Consider the following 23989-nt stretch of genomic DNA (forward strand, 5'->3'; position numbering starts at 1 on the left):
GAATGCAGCTTCCCTATGTATATTAGAAAATTGTTTTTTGAGTTGGTATTTCAAATATTTAAACACATCACACATTATTACTTCTTGAGTGTTTTTAATATCCTCAATATTTGGAATCTGTATGTATTTTTTAGCCATTTATTAAATGCAGGGCTTGAAATATTAGCTCTGCTTCTTGTGCCTCAGATGAAAGTGTTAAAAGAAGTAGCATATGACAAAGATTTTCTGCATGAAAAACAATAGACATAATTACATTTTTCTGAAAATCAAATGTATTGCTCACTTTTAACAAAAGGTAAAAATAATAAACCCTGATCTTCTTATGTTAGAGCCCACATCTTGACTTTGATGTTTGAGGAGACTGTCAGACAAATACAAAAGTCCAACTGCCTTGGAAAGATATTGGGGAACAGCAAACAAGGCTTTAGGAAGGAGGTGACAGGTGCACGCAATGGCCTGCCGTGGGGCAGCCTGGCTAGTCGTTGATCAGAAGTGATAGATGTGATCTAGTGAGAGTTCATTTAGAACTTAGAATGTCTTCTCCCTGACTCAAATAACTCCCAACCAAGAGTGAGAAATGAATAAGAGCTGAGGCTGGTGACACCTGGACCACGAGTTAAGGATTAGCTGTTTAAGATTTTTGCCCCGTCCCCTGAGCTGGCCAGTTGCCCACTGCTCTTTGAACACCCAAGCCAGGACGCAGACAAGACCATCCACCAGATGTGATGGCCTGATCACCATCATTTATTCATTGGCATCACTAGCCGCCCAGTTGCTGAAGTTAGATTCATCCATCGTTCCTCTGCTTTCTGCCTGCCCCCCACCATCTTACAGGTCACTAAACTCTGGTCAGTTTCTCCCTGAAATATCTTTTACATTAACTTCCCCTTCCTATCTCTTGTCCTAGGACTGTCAAGCAAATCCTTATTACCTCTTCCAAGAACTACTGAAAAAGGCAAATGGTGGCAGCCTGGGTTTAGTGTCATTCATACATTTGAATTCCTATTGTGCCTCCTACTAAACAAAATGCCTGCAATTATTTACTTAAATCCTCTGCACTCTAGCTCCCTTATTGACTCATTCATCCCACAATATTTTTGAGGGACTATATGTGGCAGGCACGATTCTAGGCACTGGATTTATAGTGGGAAATAGGATGTATCAGTTCACTGCCTTCATGGAGCTTATATGGGAAGAGAGATGATAAACATGAAAACCAAGATAATCTCAGGAATTGATGAGTATTATGAAGGCAGTAAACCTATGGTAATATAATGGAAACTGAATGCAGGTAGAGGAGATACTTTGCTTCATTGATGAGGTGACATTTGAGACCCTAAAACCAGAGGAGGCTGGTCATGAGAGGGTCTGGAGAGGTCCAAGGAAGAGGTAACAGCAACTGCAAAGGTTCTAAGGAGAAAAGTCGCATGGTTTATTCACGGTACAGAAAAAGACCATTGTGATCATCAGAAAAATGGGTTTATGTGGGGATTAAAAAGTTGATTCATGCAAAGTACTTAGTAAATGAAATGTCATGAGTATGCATATATGACAAGTATTAACTCAGTTGATACTCCCAACCACCTTCTGAGGCAGATGTACTATTTTCCCCATACAATGGCTGAGAAAACTGAGGCACAGAGAAGTGAAACAACTTTTCGTATTGACAGAACTGGGACTCCAACTCCAGAGCCTGCTGTCTTCATCACTTTATCAGACTGAGCTCTGATATTGATTGAGGAAGCCCCTTTAGGCATATAATTGTAGCTCTTTTTCGTTATATAAATCGCAAATCTTAAAATTGTTAAGAAACAGGGGAAAGCATTAGGTCTGGCCCTCTGCCTCCAGAAAGCTAGGCCTTACGTCCCCGTTTCACAGCTGAGACAACGTGGTGTGAAAAGATGGTAATGATTTGTGCAGAATCACACAACTGAGAAGTTGGAATAAAACCCAAAAGCCCCTTAGTCCAGTGGTACAGATATACTTATTGAATAAGTGCATGAGACAGTCACATCAGTGGCTGAAGCCTTAATGGAAAAATTCAAGGAGGGAGTGAAGGGCAGTTTCATGGGATTGGCACATGGGAGGGTCCATTGGACCAGATACTGTCTAAGGATATGTTCATCATACTTTAAACATTGTAAGTAACATAGCCTATTTTTATAATAATAATAGCCTATTAGTATGATAATATAGCTTATTTTATATGTGAGGAAACTGAGATCTAGATAAGGGAACCAATTTGCTTAAAATCACTGAGCTATTAAAAAAATCAGGAAGAGGGGCTTCCCTGGTGGCGCAGTGGTTGAGGGTCCATCTGCCGATGCAGGGGACATGGGTTCGTGCCCCGGTCAGGGAAAATCCCACATGCTGTGGAGCGGCTGGGCCTGTGAGCCATGGCCGCTGAGCCTGCGCGTCCGGAGCCTGTGCTCCGCAACAGGAGAGGCCCGCAGACCACAAAAAAAAAAAAAAAATCAGGAAGAGAAGCTTGGCTCCTAGTCCAGTACTTTCCAACACTGAAATTCTATGGTTTGGTATCAGTCAGGGTCCAGGCAGAAAACACAAAGCCCACTTAAATGGGGCAATGGAGGGGAGTTTAATAAAGGGACTATTTGCAAAGATGTGGGCAGGGTTTCTGGACCCAGCGAGACTGCTGAAGCACCCGGTGCTAGCAAGAGTGAGCATTATCATTTTTAGACCAATGGTTACTGGAAGATGAAAAAAGCCATAGCTATCGCTCTAACTATCAGAGAGGCTTTGCAAGAGGACTCTGGCCTTTGGAAGAGGAATGCAGCTAGTATCAATCCAATCCCCAGCAAAGAGGGAGCCCAGTGGGAAGCCAGAGGACAGGGAGTTCAGATAACGTTATTCATAGAGGCAGCCTCCCAGACCCACAGCAGAATGTAGAAGGATTGAAGGTGGCTCAACAGGCCACATGAAGATGTTTTCCAGATATTCCACATCTTGAAAGCTAGGGTTGGGGACCTACAAAATCAGTGGCAATTCTCAGAGTGAGTCACACTGCTCTTCTGGTAAGATTTGTTCCCCATTTCATGACATCTTGGAGGCTGACAACTGGCTTATAGGTGTATGTTGATATTGAGTAGATAATTGTAGAATGAATGAATCTAACTAGCTATTTCATGAATGGCTTGAAAAACTAAAAATAGAACTACCATATGATCCACCAATTCCACTCCTGGGTGTATATCCAAAGTAAATTAAAACTCTAATTCGAAAAGATATATGCACCCCAGTGTTCATAGCAGCACCATTTACAATAACCAAGGCATGGAAGCAACCTCAGTGCCCATCAACAGAGGAATGGATAAAGAAAATGTAATATATAATATATATGTAATGTTATATAGATACATATATGTATATAAAGGAATATTATTCAGCCGTTAAAAAAAGAATGAAATTTTGCCATCTGCAACACAAGGATGGACTTGGAGGATATCATGCTTAGTGAAATAAGTCAAACAGAGAAAGACAACTACTGTGTGTTTTCACTTACATGTGGAATCTAAACATTAAAACAAATGAACAAATACAACAAAACAGAAGCAGACACAGATGTAGAGAACAAACTAGTAGTTACCAATGGGGAGAGGGGTAGGGCACGATAGGGGAAGGGGATTAAAAGATACAAACTCTAGGTTTAAAATAAATAATATACAAAGATGCAATGTACAACACAGGGAATATAGCCAATATTTTATAATAACTTATGTGGAATGTAATCTATAAAAATATCAAGTCACTCTATAGTACACCTGAAACTAAAATGATGTTGTAGCTCAACTGTACTTAAGTTAAAAAAAAAAAGACACCTCTAGCTACTGTACTCTACATGAGCACAGATACTTTTTCTTTGAAAAATAAATGATGTCAGTTCTGTAGTTGTATCTCCTCATTGGATAATTCCAACTCATTCACTTTATCTCTCTGTGCCTCAGTTACTTTTTTCTAAAGTAATCATTTCCCTGTTTATTCAAAGGACATTATGGTGATAAAAAGGTTACTAGGTAACAGTCAGGAACTAATGCAAAAGATAAAATATTGAACACTTGACTATATGTGTATTTATATGCACGTTTTCATTTAAATTTACTTCATAATAACTTCTACCCAATACAATCTCAGTGGCCACATTCAATCAAAAGAATTGATTCACTAAATTAAAACTTCATCCAGGGGTTTTTGTTGTTGGTTTGAGCAGACATAAGAGGGCAAATGTGACAAGGTTATTGTGAGGCCAGACTACTCATAACTGATAAGCCACCATCAGCTTTTGCCTTGTGTAATTGCAAAACATAATTTCCTAACTTGACTTCAGATCTTTGGTAACAAATACAGCGTAACATTTCAGCGTGTTTTGTTTTTCCTGGTAGCGTATTGATCGTGGAAAGTTTTAGATGCCTTTTTTGGCAGAGAAACCATCAGCATTTGACTGTTGGAGAATTTGTTTTCAAAAAGTGACGAACTGGGCTTCCCTGGTGGCGCAGTGGTTGAGAGTCCGCCTGCCGATGCACACACGGGTTCGTGCCCCAATCCGGGTAGATCCCATATGCCGCGGAGCGGCTGGGCCCGTGAGCCATGGCCGCTGAGCCTGCGCGTCCGGAGCCCGTGCTCCGCAACGGGAGAGGCCCACGTAACGCAAAAAAAAAAAAAAAAAAGTGACGAACAGACAACATCCTGCCAATTAAAAATACAACAGTAACCTCCAGGAAAAGAAGTTTAACCTTCTGAAAATTAATTAATCTCATGCTAACTCCTTGGTGACTTGGCTAAAAACTCTGACCTAGGCATGTAGTGAGGAAAATCTTTGGAGGAACAGAAGCATAAACTGTGAAGGTTTATAAACATAATTTGCAAGTAGAAAGCATGGTCCCTCAATTTCATCATATGTATGAGTTCCAAAAATGCTATTTTCAAATTCTCAGATGTTTTTATTTAGTTATCAAGCATCTAGCACTTACTCTGTGGTTGGTACAGTTCTAAGAGTTTTGCACAGTTTAACTCATTATATCCTCAAATTACTCCTTTAAGATGGACACTTCACTATTTCAGTTTTACAGACTAGGAAACTGAGGGATGAGAGGTTAATTAACTCACTTGAATCACATCATCAGTAAAGGGTGTGGTGGAAGAGAGAGGGGTTGACTCCAGAAATGGAGCTCCAGTGGTAAAGATCTGTACTTTACCAGATCTCTAGTTATGTTCATTGTTTTGGTCAGTTTTAGGGGGAAAAAAAAAGAAAACAAAAAACCAAGACAGTCTTTTTTTCCAATTATCTACTCTACATAGGACACCCTCATGCAGCCCATATTGTCCAAAAAGATGTGGTAACCTCCTGAATGAGTTGTTTCCCCTCTCTGGACCTCAGTCTCACCATGTACAAATGAGAAGCACAGGTTGTGTTTCAAGTCTCCTTCCATATCTTGCACTGCGGGAGCCAGTGAGATGACATTTCTTACTTCTACCTGTGACAAATGGTGGATGTCTCAAAGCTAGCACGAAATTTCCTCCTTTCGTGGTACTTCATTACCCGTGAGAAGCAGGAAGTGGGAAAAGTTAAAAACTCCATTTAACCCAGATTCAATATTAATTGGCACCATCATTTACTTATAGTAATTAGAATGTTTGTCCCTTCTTTTTGCGTGGTCTTTTACAAGTCTTAGAATTCTTCCTCTTGAGTGTCTCATTTCATCCTCACATTTCATTCACATTCTCCTGGGAGAATGAAAGATCCTAGGAGTTAAAGTCTCCATTTAACAAACTAAAAACTGGAGAGATTAAGTGGCTTGTCCAAAGTTACATAGGTATTTAGTGACAAATAGAAAGGTATGCATTCTTTTTTCTTTCATTTTTATTTTTATTATATTATTTATTTTTTTTGGCTGCATTGGGTCTTCGATGCTGTGCACGGGATTTCTCTAGTTGCGGTGAGCGGGGGCTACTCTTTGTTGCAGTGCGCAGGCTTCTCATCGCTGTGGCTTCTCTTGTTGCAGAGCACAGGCTCTAGGCGCATGGGCTTCAGTAGTTGTGACACGTGGGCCCAGTAGTTGTGACTCGTGGGCTCTAGAGCACAGGCTCAGTAGTAGTGGTGCAGGGGCTTAGTTGCTCTGCAGATGTGGGATCTTCCCAGACCAGGGATCGAACCCGTGTCCCCTGCATTGGCAGGCAGATTCTTAACCACTGTGCCACCAGGGAAGTCCCTGCATTCTTTTTTCTGGTCCATCATTTATCAACTGGGAGTCTTCATTAAATCATGAATGAGTCTTAGTACAGGAAAGCTGGAGGCGGGAGTCCCAGGGCAGCTGTTTCCTGTAGTCAGGTTTAGTAAATTTCATTTCGATGTGACAGACATTTATGGAGCACTAACTATTTGAAAAGTAATAGTGCCAGGAACAGGGGAACACTCTAAATCCCTTTCTGAAGGCTGACATTATACGGAAATAAACAAACATGTATAAAAATCATTCAGATGCAATGAATACAATTAAAATGCTGTGAGAGGCAATACTAGGGAGGTATTAGAGTCAAGAAGTTAAGAGTGATACCACTGGGACCAACTTATTTGGTTAAAATCTTGGTTCCATGACTGACTCGCTATAGAAATCTTAAGTAAGTTGCTTACCCTTTCTGAGTTTCATATTCCCATCTTCAAGGTGGAGGTAATAATAGTAAATATTACACATTTGATCAAAAGATTAAATGAGCATGTGAAGTGTTTACAACAGTGACTGGCTAGTTAAGTGGTCACAATAAATGTTGGCTGTTAATACTGTTATTCTGCCACTACCTGTGATGATCATGACGGCTACACACACAGAGATGGGACTGAATCTCCCCCAGGTGCATTTCACAAAGAGGTGGTATTTCAGCAGGGCTCTTTGGAGAAGAACTATTTCACTGGAGGGAGAAATAGTATTGCAAGAGGAAAATTCTAGTATTGAAAAGATCAAGGGTAAGATAGTCAGAGGAATGAGAAATAGGGAAGAGAGGCAACCAGAAAAGGTGAGCTGGGACCAGAGTTTGAAGTTCCTTACAGCCAACCCAAGGCTGGACTTCACTCTGCAGTAAAGGGAGGAAATGTTGAGTTATAATTGAACATCTGAAACTGCAAGATATTTAAAGTGTACATCGTAGTGATTTGATATTCACATATGTTGCGAGAGGGTTCCCTCCATTTAATTAATCAACACATCCATCACCTTACACATTTATCTTCTTTTTGGTGAGAATAAGTTTTACTTTCTCAGAAAATTTCAATTATACAATACAGTGTTATCAACCATAATCAACATGTTTTACATTAGATCCTCAGACCTTATTCAGCTTATAGCTGAAAGTCTGTACCTTTTTACCAACCTCTCCCTATTTTCCCCATCCCCAGACCCTGGCAACCACCGTTTTCCTGTTTCTATGAGTTTGACTTTTTCAAATATTCCATATGTTAGTGGTACCATGCAGTGTTTGTCTCTGCCTGGCTCATTTCACTCGGCATAATGCCCTCAAAGTCCATCCATATTGTCACAAATGGCAGGATTTCCTTTTCTCTCATGGCCGAAGAATATTTCATTGAGTATAGATACCACATCTTCTTTATCCATTCATCCATTGATGGACCCTTAAGCTGTTTCCATGTGTTGGCTATTGTGAATAGTGCTGCAGTGAACATGGGAGTGCTAGTATCTCTTTGAGATCCTGTTTTCATTTCCTTTGGATATACACCCAGAAGTGGGATTGCTAGATCATGATGGGGCATGATTCTTTGCCTGGAAAAGGTTGTAAGATGGCTAAAGCCAGCCAATAGTCAAAGGAGCTGGACACAAATCCAACTTTAGAAGGGTTGCTGGTGAACTTGAAATCAGAGAAAAGAGTAGCAAAGGATAAGCATCATTTGAAGACAAGACAGAGACAAGTTCTCAAAACTGTCACCAAGAGCTAGTTGGGTATTAGTTTCTGAATCAAGGAGCCAACCAAACCTTGGAGTGAGAAAATGACACAAAAGTAAATCAGAAAACAGGTAAATTGTTGAGGGAAGAGAAAAAAGAAAACAGGAAGATCAGTTGGAAAACTGCTTAAAAATCGTATGCAAGAAGTAATATAAACAGCTAACTCTTACTGGGCACAGCATGATTCTAAGCCTGAACAAGTATTGTAAGTATGTCCTACAAACCTATGAGGAAAGCACAATTATAATCCCCACTTAGATGAGAGAACTAAACAAAGAAATTAAATCACTAACCCAAGATCTCACAATTACCAAGTGTCAAAGCAAGGATTTGACCTTGGACAGAGTGATGCCAGAGCTTAAGGTCTTCACCACTAGACCTACAGGAGAGGAAAAAGGCCTACATATAAAGTAACAGTGGTAGGAGGGAAAGGATGGATATGAAACACATGGTGAAAGTGTAACTGCAAACACTGGGAAACAGTTGGTGGTATGAAGTGAAAAATAGCAAAAGGACAACACAGTTCTGCCAAAAGAATAATGGTGACAGTAAGCAAGATAAGAAACAGAGAAGATCATGAAAGTGGGTTAAGAAAAGATGATGATAGGTTTATTTTAGACACATTGGCTTAAAGTGTCTGAAGAACGCAAGCCATGCTTGAATAAAGCTTTATTGTTGATTGATGTATTTTTGTCAAGTTACCTATATGATGAAGTCTTTTGCTTCCCACTTGATTTTCCCACTGTTTTCCTTACTGTTAATTTGGAACAGAAGAGGTAGAGTGGTGACTACTTATAAGAAGCTACATAAAAGTTTAGATAAACAAAAATCTTCTCTTTTTTAATGAATGATTTCATGATCGGTCCTTCATGCAGTTTCTAATAGGAGTCATAAATACCTATTTTCCATTTGCATTGACCCAGAAGTAATATTTGGGCTAAACATGAGTCCAGGCAATGTTGGCTTCTGCTGGTTTCTTTAAGACACTAAAATGGGAGCCTAACACTTCAAGCGGACTCAATTTTACACTCCACCAGGTCTATAAAATATAGACCATGGCTATGTTATCTGCTTAGATTGCAAGGTTAAAGCTTAACTTTCTTAGTTTCAAATTGCCTTCTTGCCAGGGGATATAGAGCAGCAAGTGTGATGGGCAACGTTTGTTTTACAGAAACACTGACCTCTCTTTGCTTGCAAGCTTTCAGAAAAAAAAAAAAAAAAAAAAGCAGAAAAACAAGTTCTGGAGATGTACTGACAGGGGAAACCTTATTCACCTCTTTGCAAAACACTCTCATTTGAGACTTTGGGTAGAACAACAGTTCCAACTATTACCTTGTAGTGTTCTCTGAATATGCTTGGAGGTAGATATATTGTCCAGTGAGTGCTCCTGAAGGTAATATAAATCACATTTAATTCATCTCAATGACACTGTAAAATTAGTTAATGCTTTAGATGAGCAGATGTTAGAGGGGTCAATGGCAAAATCATCATCATCATAGCAGAAAGCGTGCATGTGGATTTTTATCACACACCATACACTTTGCAAAATCCATACATTATTGCACTTAATCTTCAGTGTTTTTGTTAGTGCTATTATTATCTGCATTTTACAGATGAGGAGACTGAGGATTTGAGATTTTAAGTGACTCACCCCAAATTCCATAGCTACGAAGCAGCAGAGCTGAGACTCAAGCCCATGTCTCTCAATATTCAAGCAGGTCAATGATGTACAACTCAATCAAAGCGGACAACAGACAGTATACATGCTGCATAGAAGTTTCAGGAGGCCTCTCCACCGTGAAACCCATTGAGATGAGCCTTAAAGAGAAAAGAGAGAGGTTGATGAGGAAGAAAAGCAGATCCATGTGGAGGACATAGTGTAAGCAGAAGGATTTAAGTTGACAATGCAGGCTTTGTTCAGAGAATAGAGAATTGTCCCAGATATTAGATCATAAGGTGTGTGGGAGGAAATGACAGACAATAAAGCTACGCTATTGCCTCGAATTTCATTCCCAAAAAATGGTCCTTATTCTCGTGTCAACAGCAAACAGAAGAGTATAAAAGGTTCCAAAGGGAGCTGTGATTTCAGTGGATCCCATGAACAATAATTGGTCAGCATTGAGTCTCTGCAAAAAGAAACAACTGAGTGCAATTTTTAGGGCAAGGGCTTTGACAACTGATGGAATTACCCTTTTTCAACTGCCTTGTACCTCGATTTAGCCATCTAAAATGGGCAAAATAATACTCACCCTGAAGGACTTTTAAATAACTAAATGATAATAATATTTTAAACACCATGTGCCAGGCTCTATTTTTACACACTTTTAACACATTATTTCATTTCAACCTCTTGACAGTTCTTTGTCGAGTCCTATTTTTATGCCCCTTCATGGATGAAGAAACTGAGGCATAGACTGACTAAGCACCGTGCCCAAGGTCATACAGTTAACAAGAGTCAGAAAAGGGATTCACACTCAAGAAGTGTAGTAACAGAACCTTCACTCCTGAAGGTTCTAGAACAAAGCCTCACTAGGAAGTATGCAATAACTATTTGTAATCATAATTGTGGTCCTTTACTGATCAATACTGTATCAATATATTGATCAGTTGATAGATTGATACAATATATCAATATTGTATGTCAGTAAGTAATTGAAGCAATCTCTCAAAACAATTTTATGAGATTGAAACAAATTTTATCCTTAGTTAGAAATTTTTAAATGGAAGCTTGGAGAGGTCAAACTCATTTTCCAGTGTCAGAATTGAGAAACAGACCCAGCAAAAAACAAAGATCTAGAGCTACTGAATAATTTCCTAGAATGAGGAGTTCCAGGCACCATTCTGCTTTATCATGTGAAGGGTGACACCAGATGTTACTGTAATTAATACTAATACAAATACAAATAATAACAATAACACTGTGATTGAGCATTTACTATGTGCCAGGTACATGTATCTTCTTATTTAATCACTCTCTGCTACAATACTGGGTACAATTTTATGCTCATTTCTCCGCATTGAACATATGGGAGCACTCAGGCATGGAATGTTTTACTAACTTATCCTAGTCACACAATAAATGTCCAGCTGACATTTGGACTACACAGTCTAACTTTCTCTGAACTAAGAAACTAGCTTAAACCTAGGAGAAACATAACAAAACCTAGATCACTGCTCAGTTTTCCTAGTACTCTGTTTTAAACATGGCCATGATGGATAAATGTTTTGTGGCAGAATATTACTTCCATCACTGATATTAGCTTGAAAACATTTCCCTAATATATCACCAAAAATTTATCTCTACACTTACGCAGATTGTTTTTAACTCCCAGGATAACGAATCCCATTTATATACCCTCTACCAAAGCAACATACAACACAGTAACATCTTATGAATCGGGCATTATGTTTTGCATAAATAAAATTTCCAAATGTTTATTCCTTTACAGTAGATGTTATAAATGTATCATGTTTATGTAAGATGTAATTAATATAACATGTAAGATGTTATAAATGTAACATGTTTAATTAAGAATCTTTTAGAAACGTGTCACCTGCAGCCTACCTTCTGAAATGGCATAAAATGAAGACAGCTTTTTTCCTAACTATTAAAGATCAGAATTTGCTCCCTGATTCTTTTATTGTTATTATTATTTGCTGTAATATGCTCAAGCTCCTTTTCAACTTTATGTCCCTTCTGTTGTTCTCAGGTAATCAGCTGTCACTTCTAGACTTTACAGTTAGTAAACTTGGGTTTAAGTCCTGACTCTATAGCTGAGTTATAACATTCCTTCCAACAGTGATTTCCTCATCTATAAAAACAGGGTGACGTTACCTGTACACAGAGTAATCATGATGTTTAGCTATAGTAACGAAAGGGAAAATAACTTTGCTTACTACAAAGAGCCAGCCATCAGATGTCAGGTATTATTATGTGACTCAGGGACTGCTTCTAGTTGGTGGCCCTCCTTCAGCATCCCCACCTGCTCCTGAGGTGGGGTCAGAAGCTTATTAAAATATGAATGAAGTGAGGATGGGTCTGCTTATTGATTGTGACAGGACATTGCAACAGGCATTTGGCAAAGTGCTGCACTAGGAGTCAAGGCCCAGTTCTGCCACTGATGTGCCCAATAGCTTTTGATTTACAACCACTAAATTTAAGACTCTGTATTTAAATGTGCATTTATAAAGTTAAGGGGCTGGATTAAAGGCCTCTTTCAATTGTAACTCTATCTTCTGCTTAAAGCCCTTTTGCTACTAACTTTCTGATTCTTGGTTGGGCGTGTCATTTGTAGATAAGTAGGGCATCATCCTCCCTCATTTTCTATGGGAGATAGAACAGCAGAATAGTTAATTACATAAACCCTGGAACCAGTCTTTCCAGAGTTCATACCCTGGCTTTTCTTCTTTGTGACCATGGGCAAGTTATTTAATCTCTCTGTGCCAGTGTCTTCATCTATAGAACAGAATATAGCATGCAGAGTATGCTGATGGGGAGTTTATGAGTTAATGTATGTAAATGTATTTGTTCTTGCATAGAACAAATGCTGTAAAAAGTGGTTTGCTATTATTATTAGATTTTTAGGACAAACAGGAGAAAGTCTATCAAGTTTCAGGAGAAACTCTTGTTAGGGCATTTTTAATTTCGTGAACTATTATGGGCTTTCTTCGTCTGTCTCCATGTTTCACTATGTTTAAAATTTTCTCTTTGATCAGAGTCCGTATCAGTTGTTGACTTTCCTGACTAAAATATCCATCTTTTTGGTCTGCCTTTAAGTGAAAGTTCAATCACACTTCTTGTTCCTTCTCCCCCAACCTCAGCATTTCTGTTGTAGATTTTCTCTCTGTGTATAATGACTGGCAACATAATTTTTATTTCCCCCATTTACCAAAAAGCCAGTTAGACCCTACCACCTATGAAATAATAGCTCTTATCATAAGGGGCTATTCATGAATGGTTGCAGTAATAATATGGTTCATGCTAATAGCAAGTATTCCAATAAGGCGATTATATTTTAAAACCTAAGCTTATGTGAAGAGTTACTTATGTTTATAAATAAGGTAGAGACAATCCATTCATAAGTGTTGTGAGAAATAGCTCCATCAATTTCCCTTTGAGCAGTTACATTTCATAAGTGATTGAATTCAATCACGAAATTGCAAAGCAGTTCAAATTCTCCTGGAATGGAAACTGCAGTGCCATTGCCAACAAACACCTCTAACAGAAGACATTCAAAATAGCTGGCCATTTTCAAAGTACTTTTCATTTTCCATTTGATATATGAATAGTAAATAGGATAAAGTACGAATTATAAAGGGCTTTTGGGGCCCTAATGTACTTTCAGGTCCAGAGTTGAGGAAACACATGTCTGACTAACAACAACTTGTGGGTACTCATTGTTCACAGTGGTCTGGGAAGTGCTAAGACTCCCGCAGTGCTTCGGATAGGTGTATGGCTTTCTGTTCATGGGCTGTGCGTGATCAGCTTGGAGTTAATCACTCATATACTCTTCTTGTGCACCGGAAAATAGCTCTTGACAGGAAGAGTCAAGAGGGCTCCCAGGCCTTCACATTCCTGAGATTAAGCATTTAAAGTTGGCAAAATGTAAAAATTTTCCTCAGGTTCTGGCTCAGGTTTGAACTCTCCACCCAGAGAAGCCAAATGATAAAACAAAAAGACAAGTTGGTGTCAGATCCGAGCTCCCCTGCTATCAACTGTGTAGCTGTGTAAACTTGAGCAAATTCCTTAACTCTTGAAAATCAGTTTCCTCAGCTGATTATAATTCCAACCCCTTTGAGCATTGGGAAGGGTGGAACTAAGGAATGGAGTGCTCAAGGTATATGGCATCTTACCGATGCCTTTACAGGAGAAAGAAAGGAAAGAAAGAATTTACTTAGGTGTCATGAACAATAGCTTTGGAAATTTCTCCCAGGCAGTATCTTTGTCTCAGTGTATCAGACTTGAATATTAAACAGGCAATAGCATCTCCTCCTTATTCCGGAAGTTCTTAGGAGTAGTTTCCAAAGCTATAGTCAAGAATCTTCCAGCATCTTTTAGTGGAAAGTCAAAACGTGGAGCAAAATTAGTCAAAGCCTCTTCCAAATCCTGTCACTGGACTAAACTTCTAAATATTTAATAATATGTGTCATTAGATGTAATCATCCTCTCTGTGATGTTATTGCCGTACATGTCAAGTCACTATGAAACCAATCTAATAAAGGGTAAACATTGGGAGTAAAGACTCAGAGGGTATTTTTATAAATGAGATAAAGCAATATAAGTCAAGCCAGCTGAATTTTTGCTAGACAAATCAATCTCAGCTCAAATAGAATTTTAAAGTTATAGTTTTTATGATTTTTTACAATGAAAATAGATACATTTTTGTTTTGTTTTTTGTTTGTTTGCGGTACGCGGGCCTCTCACCATTGTGGCCTCTCCCGTTGCGGAGCACAGGCTCCGGACGCACAGGCCCAGCGGCCATGGCTCACGGGCCCAGCCGCTCCGCGGCATGTGGGATCCTCCCAGACCGGGGCACGAACCCTTGTCCCCTGCATCGGCAGGCGGACTCTCAACCACTGCGCCACCAGGGAAGCCCATGAATACGTTTTTTAAAGAAGAGTTATCCTGTACTGAGAAATGGACCTCTTGTAGATAGACCCACTATGATTGGGATTCTTCAAGTAGTGATTAATTGATTTCACATTTTTTTAATTGAGCAATTTTAGTCTGCCAAATCAGATGCTGTTGGGCTGGGCTATCTAGTAGTCTGGCAGGTCCCAGGTAGAAGAATGTGGCAACAGTCTTACAATGTTCCCTGCTACGATACGGCAAGGGCTCATCTCTGAACCAGCTTCTTGGAAGGAGTGACATTATTCTTCATAAACAGTTTTACTTTAACATTACAATCCTTGTTTACAAATGTGTGTCTTAGGAAGGCAGGCCTCACACTCATATTTGTAAAGCAAGATGTTCTGGGGGATATGGTTTGACCTCAGATAGAGTCAAATTTCCATAATTATGAATTGGGCTGCAATAGGCTTCCACTGTATTTTAAGAGAAGTTGTGAGACATGAGGAAAAGAGGTCTGTTATTAAAACTCATACTGTTGATCCCAGGGGATTTGAATTCCAATTTCTAGCCCAAATGTGTCATGGCCTGAGGGGACTGTTAACTCAGACATAGGACATCCTTGGCCCTGAGAGACTGAAATCTAAGTAACAAAGAACAAAAAGAGACAGTCAGGAAAGCTCAAGGTTGTCTGGGTTTGGGAATTTGTCATCTGATTAAAAATAAATCTGTTAGAAGATACATGAATACTGCATACTAGTTGTAGGCAGTTTGTCTCAGGATGCAAAAGCAACATTGGAATTAGCAATCCTATTCCAATAGCAAGACGCCTACATAGTTGTACCTTGGCAGAAACCTGGAGATGATTCAACAGACCAGAGTGCTACCTGGTTCTGACTTTAATCCACTATGGAGAACAGTATGGAGGTTCCCTTGTGTATATGTACCACATTTTCTTTATCCATTCCTCTGTCGATAGACATTTAGGTTGCTTCCATGTCTTGGCTATTGTAAATAGTGCTGCAGTGAACATTGGGGTGCATGTATCTTTTCAGTTTTCTCTGGATATATGCCCAGTAGTGGGATTGCTGTGTCATATGGTAGTTCTATTTTTAGTTTGTTAAGGAACCTCCATACTGTTCTCCATAGTGGCTATACCAATTTACATTCCCACCAACAGTTTAGGACAGTTGCCTTTTCTCCACACCCTCTCCAGCATTTATCATTTGTGGACTTTTTATAATGGCCATTCTGACTGGTGTGAGGTGATACCTCATTGTAGTTTAGGAATCTAATTTTTAAAAAAATGATACAAATGAATTTATTTACAAAACAGAAACAGACTTACAGATGTCTAAAACAAACTTATGGTTACCAAAGGGGAAACGTGGTGGGGAGGGATAAATCAGAAGCTTAGGATGAACATACACACACTACTATATATAAGATAGATAACCAACAAGGACATACTGTATAGCACAAGGAACTCTACTCAGTATTCTGTGATAACCTATAAGGGAAAAGAATTTTAAAAAGAGTGAGTATATGTATATGTATAACTGAATCATTTTGCTGTACACCTGAAACTAACACAACGTTGTAAATCAACTATACTCCAGTAAAATTAAAATTCTAAAAAATTAAAATATAAAGTTGGACTTTGGGGTGCTAGAGACAGCTGTCTGCTTCATTACTAACTAGTCATCTGAACTTGAACAATTTACTTAGACTCTCTCTCCAAGCCTCAGTCTTCTCATCTATAAAATAGGGATGATAGTATGCTATAAAGATTAAATGATATGATTGGCTAGACTACCCAGTGCTCACTGGGCTCACTGTGAACAGCAAGACCTGTTTTTACTGGAGTTGTATGTCTTTTGAATATAGGTGCATATATTAGTCAGCTCGGGCTGCCATGCATGACAAAATGCCACCGACTGGGTGGTTTACACAACAGAAATTTGTTTCTCACAGTTCTGGAGGCTGGAAGTCTAAAATCAAGATGCCAGCTGGGTTGGTTTCTCCTGAGGCCTCCCTCCCTGGTTTGCAGGTGGCTGCCTTCTCGCCGTGTCCTCACACGGCCTTTCCTCTGTGCCTGTGTATCCCTGGCATCTCTCTCTCTCTTCTTATAAAGACCCCATTTGTATTACATTAGGGTCCCACCGTTATGACTTCATTGAACTTTAATTATCTTCTTAAAGGTCACAGCTCCAAATCCAGTCATATTGGAGGTTACGCCTTCAACATACAAATTTTAGGGGGGCATAATTCAACCCATAACAAGGCCAGAAGTCAGACTGCAGTAGATTAAAAAGAGAACAGGAGGTAGGAAATGGACCCAGTGGATACAGTCAACTTTTCTGAGACATTTGACAGTGCAGGAGAGGAGAGAAAAATATTATTTTTATCACTGTTATTTCTGTCAATACTGAGAGAGAGTTTGGCAAAGTAGAAAAAACATAAGGTTCGGCATCAAAAACTTGGGTATAAATTCTACCTCTGTCTTTTCTCCTGTGTAACACCTGGTCACTCATTTCTTCACCAATGTGAGACTCAGATTCCCCATATGTAAAAAAATGGATAATTCTGCCTCATTGCGGAGTTATTGTGAGGATTAGAATGATATCAATAGAGCACCTAGCCCATCTCTTGGCATATAACGAACTTAATAAATGTTAAGCACTCTATTAAAAACCCCCCAGAGTGCATGCTTTTAAATGGTGGCTGAGTCACACTGTGAAGTTCCCAGTCCTATGTGGAATCGTGCTGTGCTCTCCACAGAGCTTGCCTCCCACATCAGCATCTTGATTGGGTTAGGTGATGTTGCTTTTATAACTTATCATATGCTGGTGATCGGGGATGATTTCAGGTGTGTTTTTAGAGCTTGTCAGCCTTCTAGAAATAGAAACAGCCCTTTGGCAGGTAGGAGTCATTAAGAAGTAAGGTATCAGTCAGCTAGGAAAACAAAGAGTCTGCAGGCAGACTCTTCAAGTGTGGTGCTTTGAATACTGAACGTGATGCTCGTCCTACCACACATGCTTAACTCAATTACACTGACCCTTCAGCCCTGGTTCTTTTGTCTCAGTCTCATCATCTGCAAGTCTGAGCCAGTGGGAGGAAGAAACCTTGTTGGTAGTGTGGTTTTGACTGCTCTGTTGTTACAAAGGCTGAGAAGTTAATGTGCTATTTTGTTTCTTTCCAGTGGAAAGGTCATTAGATTTAGAGGAGGTTATACTATGATGGAAAGATTGCTCAGATAATCTGATTAAAATTTCCTCTACTTTTGCCCATGCTGTGTTTCTCAGAACAATGCATAGAGAATACTGTGATTCCAAAGAAAGCATTCAAGGTCCACCAGCTGTCCACAAACCCCAGTTTGAGAAATAATTTTCTAGAGGGCAGCTAAGGTTCAAGGGGCTCCAAGGAGATTGTGACTTCAGTGGCAACATCATTTGTTAATTGATTCACTTATTCATCCATCCCCCAAATAATTTTTGAGGAACTCTGGGGTATTAGACTCTATGTTAGGTCCAGAGGATATACAGATCTGTTAAGACATTGCTCCTGTCCTCATGGCACTCACAATGAAGAAGACAGACATGAACAGATCATAAATGTAATTAGTGTTTTACATGCTATATGAGAGGTAGGTAAGATGTGAGAACTCTGACCAGGGCCCCATCAGTTCTGCATGGTGGAATAATTGGAAAGCCTTCAGAAAGAAGGCAGTAATATTTAAATGGGATTATAAAAGATATATGTATTTCAATTGGAGGAAAAAGGAAAGAGGAATATTTTTTGTTTTGTTTTGTTTTGTTTTTCTTTTTGCGGTACGCGGGCCTCTCACTGTTGTGGCCTCTCCCGTTGCGGAGCAACAGGCTCCAGACGTGCAGGCTCAGTGGCCATGGCTCACGGGCGCAGGCACTCCACGACACGTGGGATCTTCCCAGACCAGGGCACGAATCCATGTCCCCTGCATCGGCAGGTGGACTCTCAACCACTGCGCCACCAGGGAAGCCCAAGAGGAATATTTTAAGTTGAGGAAATTATACTGTAAATGATTCAAAAGATGCTTTCATCAAGACATTTTCAAGAAAGCAGAGTCTTTCCATCTGTTATTGCCTATTTATATTAGGTCTATTCCGTGGCATGTATTTCTGCATTGACAACTGCAATAACTTCAACACAGTCCAATGCACTGGATCAACAGAAATTTTATGGAGGACCGTCTTCCTACATCCTCTCAAGCTCAGGACCCAGAGTAGAATCAACCCATCCAATCCAGAGAACAAAAAAGAAAATTGAAAAAACCCCATCTTAGCTTTTAAAATTTTCCCCATAAAACCCAGCCTGAGGTCAGTTTGTTAATGCCTAGCTGCCTTTTCTCAGCTACTTTTAGGCCTGTGCAAATTCTTTAGGTACACACTGCGCTTAGTTCCTCATCAATTTTATCCTTGTCAGCTCAGACTTTATTCTTGGCCTGCCCATCTTTTCATAGACTTTTATTTTTCTTATCCCCCCATCACTATTCTGCAGCTTTTTCATATCATTGTTCCAAAATAAACTATTATAATATGAAAAGTACAAAACAAATATTTGCTTTTATCTCCTCTCCCTCACTTTGACAGACACAACCTTTCCAAGTATTTATTTCATTGCCATTAGTGGTCTTTTGTAAACTGCTTGAGGGCAGTAATTAAGACACACCAAGATTAGGGTTCCACTGACTTTCTTTTCCCTGATAAGTGAGAGCTCTGGCCCCTCACTAACATCAGAGTGTCAGGGCAGTAAGTAGGCACAGATGTTAATGAGAGGCAGCATCATTAATTATTAAAAATTATGGGACTTTTGTAGTCAAAAATGTCTAAATTTCCGACTAACACATGAGCCATGGAATCAGGAGTGCGTGGCCCTGAGACCAGTTGATGAGAAGATGTTCTGCGCCTCAGCTGTCTGAGTTGGGAATCTGTAGCTAAGAGTAAGGGATATAATGGAGAGAAGCCATGGCTTCAGTACTGGCCCTGGATATGAGGAGTTCCTTAGCTGAGGTGTGGACTGGACCATGGCAGGAAGAATCTCTTAGGTCTCCATTGGGCCCCACTGCAAAGCAGCTGAAGTTACTTAAGGATGCTATACTTTGAGACCTGGGCACCCAGATCCTAATATATCCCAATACCTCCCGACTTGCATTCTACAGGACCCTAGGGCACAGATGAAGATGTTAGCAGAGGTTACTTGTGGGGAAAAAGAGTTCAGTGGACAAATGCCATTTGGGATCAATGGGTTAAACAAAGTTAAACAGAATTCTTTGTTGCAAATCCTCTCAAAACTTTTGTATTCCAGTGTTTTGCTCCCAAACTACATTAAACTTAACAGAATTTACCAAATTTACATGGATACAAAAGTCTTTTTTTGTGTAGAGCATCTCTGAGAAATTATAGTGTAAATATAATTCACAAAGCAAAGTATAATATTTCAGCATTTATCCGTAGCTATGGATTCCCTTGGCTGCAAAGTAGGGTGTAGCCAGAAGTTCCCTGGACTCCAGTCCATCCAGTGTGCACCTATGAAGACTGGGTTTATGCCAGTCAAACTGGAAGCTGAGTACTTCACTCATTTCAGCACCTGATCTCCCTGCTTTATTTGTAGCCCCAGGCAAAATATTTGATTTTAATGGAATCTTCAGAGTGTATTTAGCAGAGTCCTATCTCACAGTTGCATGATACAAGGGTGGTACAGACTGCTATCAAATTAAAATTCCATTTTTATAACTAGTGCTTGATATATACACACAGTTGAAGTGTTAAAATTTTCCATGATTTTTACACTTTTCAAACTGTACTGTAAAAATTGTTCATAGTGTGGTGTCTGATGACTAGAAAGTTTGAAAAAATATTATGTAGAATTAGCAGAATACTGTATACTCTGGGAAATGTAAAGACTGTTATTAGCAGTGTGAGAACCCTTCCTCTGGAAAAATCAGACATGCAGTAAAGATTTCCTTCCATTTTCCTATGTTGCTGTGTATACACATTGGTGAGCAGTGACCGTTCTTAAGACTTTGGTTTTCCTCCACAGACAGCGTGGAAGATGAACTGGAGATGGCCACCGTCAGGCATCGGCCTGAGGCTCTCGAGCTTCTGGAAGCCCAGAGCAAATTTACCAAGAAGGAGCTCCAGATTCTATACAGAGGATTTAAGAATGTAAGAACTTTCTTTTTGACTTTACCTTCACACAGTTCTCAGAGGAGCACTGAGAAACGAGAGGGAAAAAGGGAAAATGTGCAGTTCTGTGAGAGCCCCATCCTATGTACACTTCTTATAGATCTTTCCTAGATATGAAAATTGTTGATATCCATTTGGGCTTTGGTTCACTTTGGTACACCGTTGCTTGTCCAATCAAACAAGGATGAGTACAGAAGAAAGGTTTACTTTATTCAATTTCCAGTTGGGATTTTTTTTTTCCTCTTTGGTTATATCGACATCATTTCAATAAGCTCTAATTGTCTATAGGACTAATTGACTATCGATTGGAGCCTATCAAGGAACTCCACTCCTAGCATTGCAGAAAAGTCATGATAAGTTTGATAACTTCTAAAAGAGCATGTTACCCATGACTCTGAACAACAGGTATCTGTAGGTAGTCCCTCCTTTCGGTTCTCTGTGATCCAGGAGCACCTATCATGCTCCTTCCTGAGTGAATCATCGTCAAGAAGAGTGACAGTCCTTGCACACCAGAGGGTGACGGTGAGAGACAAGGAGTGGGCTGGGCAATCTGTCAGGCATACACTCTTAGTGATGCCTTGGTACATGCTCAGGATTAAGCTAGATACTGCAGGGTATTCGAAAGCCAGCTTCTGTCCTCAAGGAGCTAATGGTCTGAATAGGCAGAGAACACTCGCCCTCGTGAATTTATTTGAAAGTAATTCATCCTTAAAAGTATTAAATGGTCGTATATTAAGTGGCATACACAGCCCAAGATGTGCTATGTTCTTACACATATGTAAACCATAGTTACATATGCTACAGGTGTCCCTTGAGAGCCTGGTGAATTGCTTCAATTCCTCCTCAAATCCAGCCCCTAACAGCCTCCATTCCATGGTCTGTAGGAATCTATAGAGTCCAAAGATTTCTGCTAATTCCATCCTCTTGAAATCTGCCCACCTCAATGCTATCTCTGTCCAACCTCATGAAGATGAAAAACTGCCTCTTCTACGGTATCCACACAAAAATTTACTTACAGAATTTGTAATGCTAGTTGCCTTTTCAGAATATTTTTCTAAGGTCCCAACATGCATATTACACACAAACTTCCACCACCTCTCTGACTCCATGGGGTCTCTCTCTACCCCATTTCTGCTCTTCACTGCTCTCGTTGCCTGGGCTACCTAAATGTTTCCTTCCATTTCTCCTCTGAAGCCTGGTCCTCTTCTGACACCCAGGCATTTGTGGGGGTGGACTGGGTGGGGAGGAAGGCGATATAATGGAGATGGGTGCTTACCCCACACAGGTAGGACTCACATTACACATCAAGATGTGTCATCTATCAAGATGACACATACAAATAAACAGACCTAAAGAGAAAGGGACTTTGAAAATTAGGCTCAAGAATTCTTAGTCATGGGCTTCCCTGGTGGCCCAGTGGTTGAGAGTCCGCCTGCCGATGCAGGGGACACGGGTTCGTGCCCCGGTCTGAGATCCTTGCCGGGTAGAGTAATCTTGGTTGTAGGTTCTTCCCTTTCATCACTTTAAGTATTTCGTGCCACTTCCTTCTGGCTTGTAAAGTTTCTGCTAAGAAATCAGCTGTTAAACTTATGGGAGTTCCCTTGTACGTTATTTGTTGTTTTTCCCTTGTTGCTTTCAATAATTTTTCTTTGTCTTTAATTTTTGTCAATTTGATTACTATGTGTCTTGGTATGTTTCTCCTTGGGTTTATCCTGCCTGGGTCTCTGCACTTCCTGGACATGGGTGACTATTTCCTTTCCCATGTTAGGGAAGTTTTCGACTATAATATCTTCAAATATTTTCTCGGGTCCTTTCTCTCTTTCTTCTCCTTCTGGGACACCTATAATTAGAATGTTGGTGCAATTAATGTTGTCCCAGAGGTCTCTTAGGCTGTCCTCATTTCTTTGCATTCTTTTCTCTTTATTCTGTTCCACAGCAGTGAATTCCACCATTCTGTCTTCCAGGTCACTTATCCGTTCTTCTGCCTCAGTTATTCTGCTATTGATTCCTTCTAGTGTATTTTTCATTTCAGTCATTGTATTGTTCATCTCTGTTTGTTTGTTCTTTAATTCTTCTAGGTCTTTGTTAAACATTTCTTGTGTCTTCTTGATCTTTGCCTCCATTTTTTTTTCTGAGGTCCTGGATCATCTTCACTATCATTATTCTGAATTCTTTTTCTGGAAGGTTTCCTACTTCCACTTCATTTAGTTGTTTTTCTGGGGTTTTATCTTGTTCTTTCATTTGGTACATAGTCTTCTGCCTTTTCATTTTGTCTATCTTTATGTGAATGTGGTTTTCGTTCCACAGGCTGCAGAATTACAGTTATTTTTGCTTCTGCTGTCTGCCCTCTGGTGGATGAAGCTATCTAAGAGGCTTGTGCAAGCTTCCTGATGGGAGGGACCTGTGGTGGGTAGAGCTGGGTGTTACTGTGGTGGGCAGAGCTCAGTAAAACTTGTATTTACTTGTCTGCTGATGGGTGGGGCTGAGTTCCCTCCCTGTTGGTTGTTTGGCCTGAGGCAACCCAGCACTGGAGCCTACCGGCTCTTTGGTGTGGCTAATGGCAGACTCCTGGGGGTGGGGGTGGGGGCTCACACCAAGGAGTACTTCCCAGAACTTCTGCTGCCAGTGTCCTTGTCCCTGCAGTGAGCCACAGCCACCCCCATCTGCAGGAGACCCTCCAACACTAGCAGGTAGGTCTGGTTCAGTCTCCTATGGGGTCACTGCTCCTTCCCCTGGTCCTGATGTGCACACTACTTTGTGTGTGCCCTCCAAGAGTGGAGTCTCTGTTTCCCCCTGCCCCGTCCTGTCAAAGTCCTGCCATCAAATCCCACTAGCCTTCAAAGTCTGATTCTCTGGGAATTCCTCCTCCCATTGCCAGTCCCCCAGGTTGGGAAGCCTGACGTGGGGCTCAGAACCTTCACTCCAGTGGGTGGGCTTTTGTGGTATAATTGTTCTCCAGTTTGTGAGTCACCCACCCAGTGGTTATGGGATTTGATTTTATTGTGATTGTGCCCCTTCTACCGTCTCATTGCAGTTTCTCCTTTGTCTTTGGATGTGGAGTATCTTTTTTGGTGAGTTCCAGTCGATAATTGTTCAGCAGTTAGTTGTGATTCTGTGTGCTCTTGCAAGAGGGAGTGACAAACTCCCCATATTTTGATTAAAAGAATAAACCATTCATCAACATCTTAAACCAGTCACACTTATATGAAAGTGGTTGAACTCCCCTGCAA

General features: G+C 40.2%; 1 protein-coding gene across 4 annotated transcripts in view; it reads left to right on the plus strand.

Moving 5' to 3' along the window:
• The window catches only part of KCNIP4 (potassium voltage-gated channel interacting protein 4), a 1200268-nt gene that overhangs the window by 1069498 nt on the left and 106781 nt on the right, over positions 1-23989 (plus strand). For 3 of the 4 annotated variants that reach the window (XM_004266195.3, XM_004266193.3, XM_049708792.1), the window contains exon 2: positions 20614-20738. In XM_004266195.3, coding sequence (XP_004266243.1) covers positions 20614-20738 — 125 coding nt within the window. The remainder of the gene's footprint in view (positions 1-20613; positions 20739-23989) is intronic. The other variant, XM_049708791.1, reaches the window with a different exon arrangement.

The sequence above is a fragment of the Orcinus orca genome, chromosome 4, assembly GCF_937001465.1.
Source record: "Orcinus orca chromosome 4, mOrcOrc1.1, whole genome shotgun sequence".
Taxonomy (NCBI): domain Eukaryota; kingdom Metazoa; phylum Chordata; class Mammalia; order Artiodactyla; family Delphinidae; genus Orcinus; species Orcinus orca.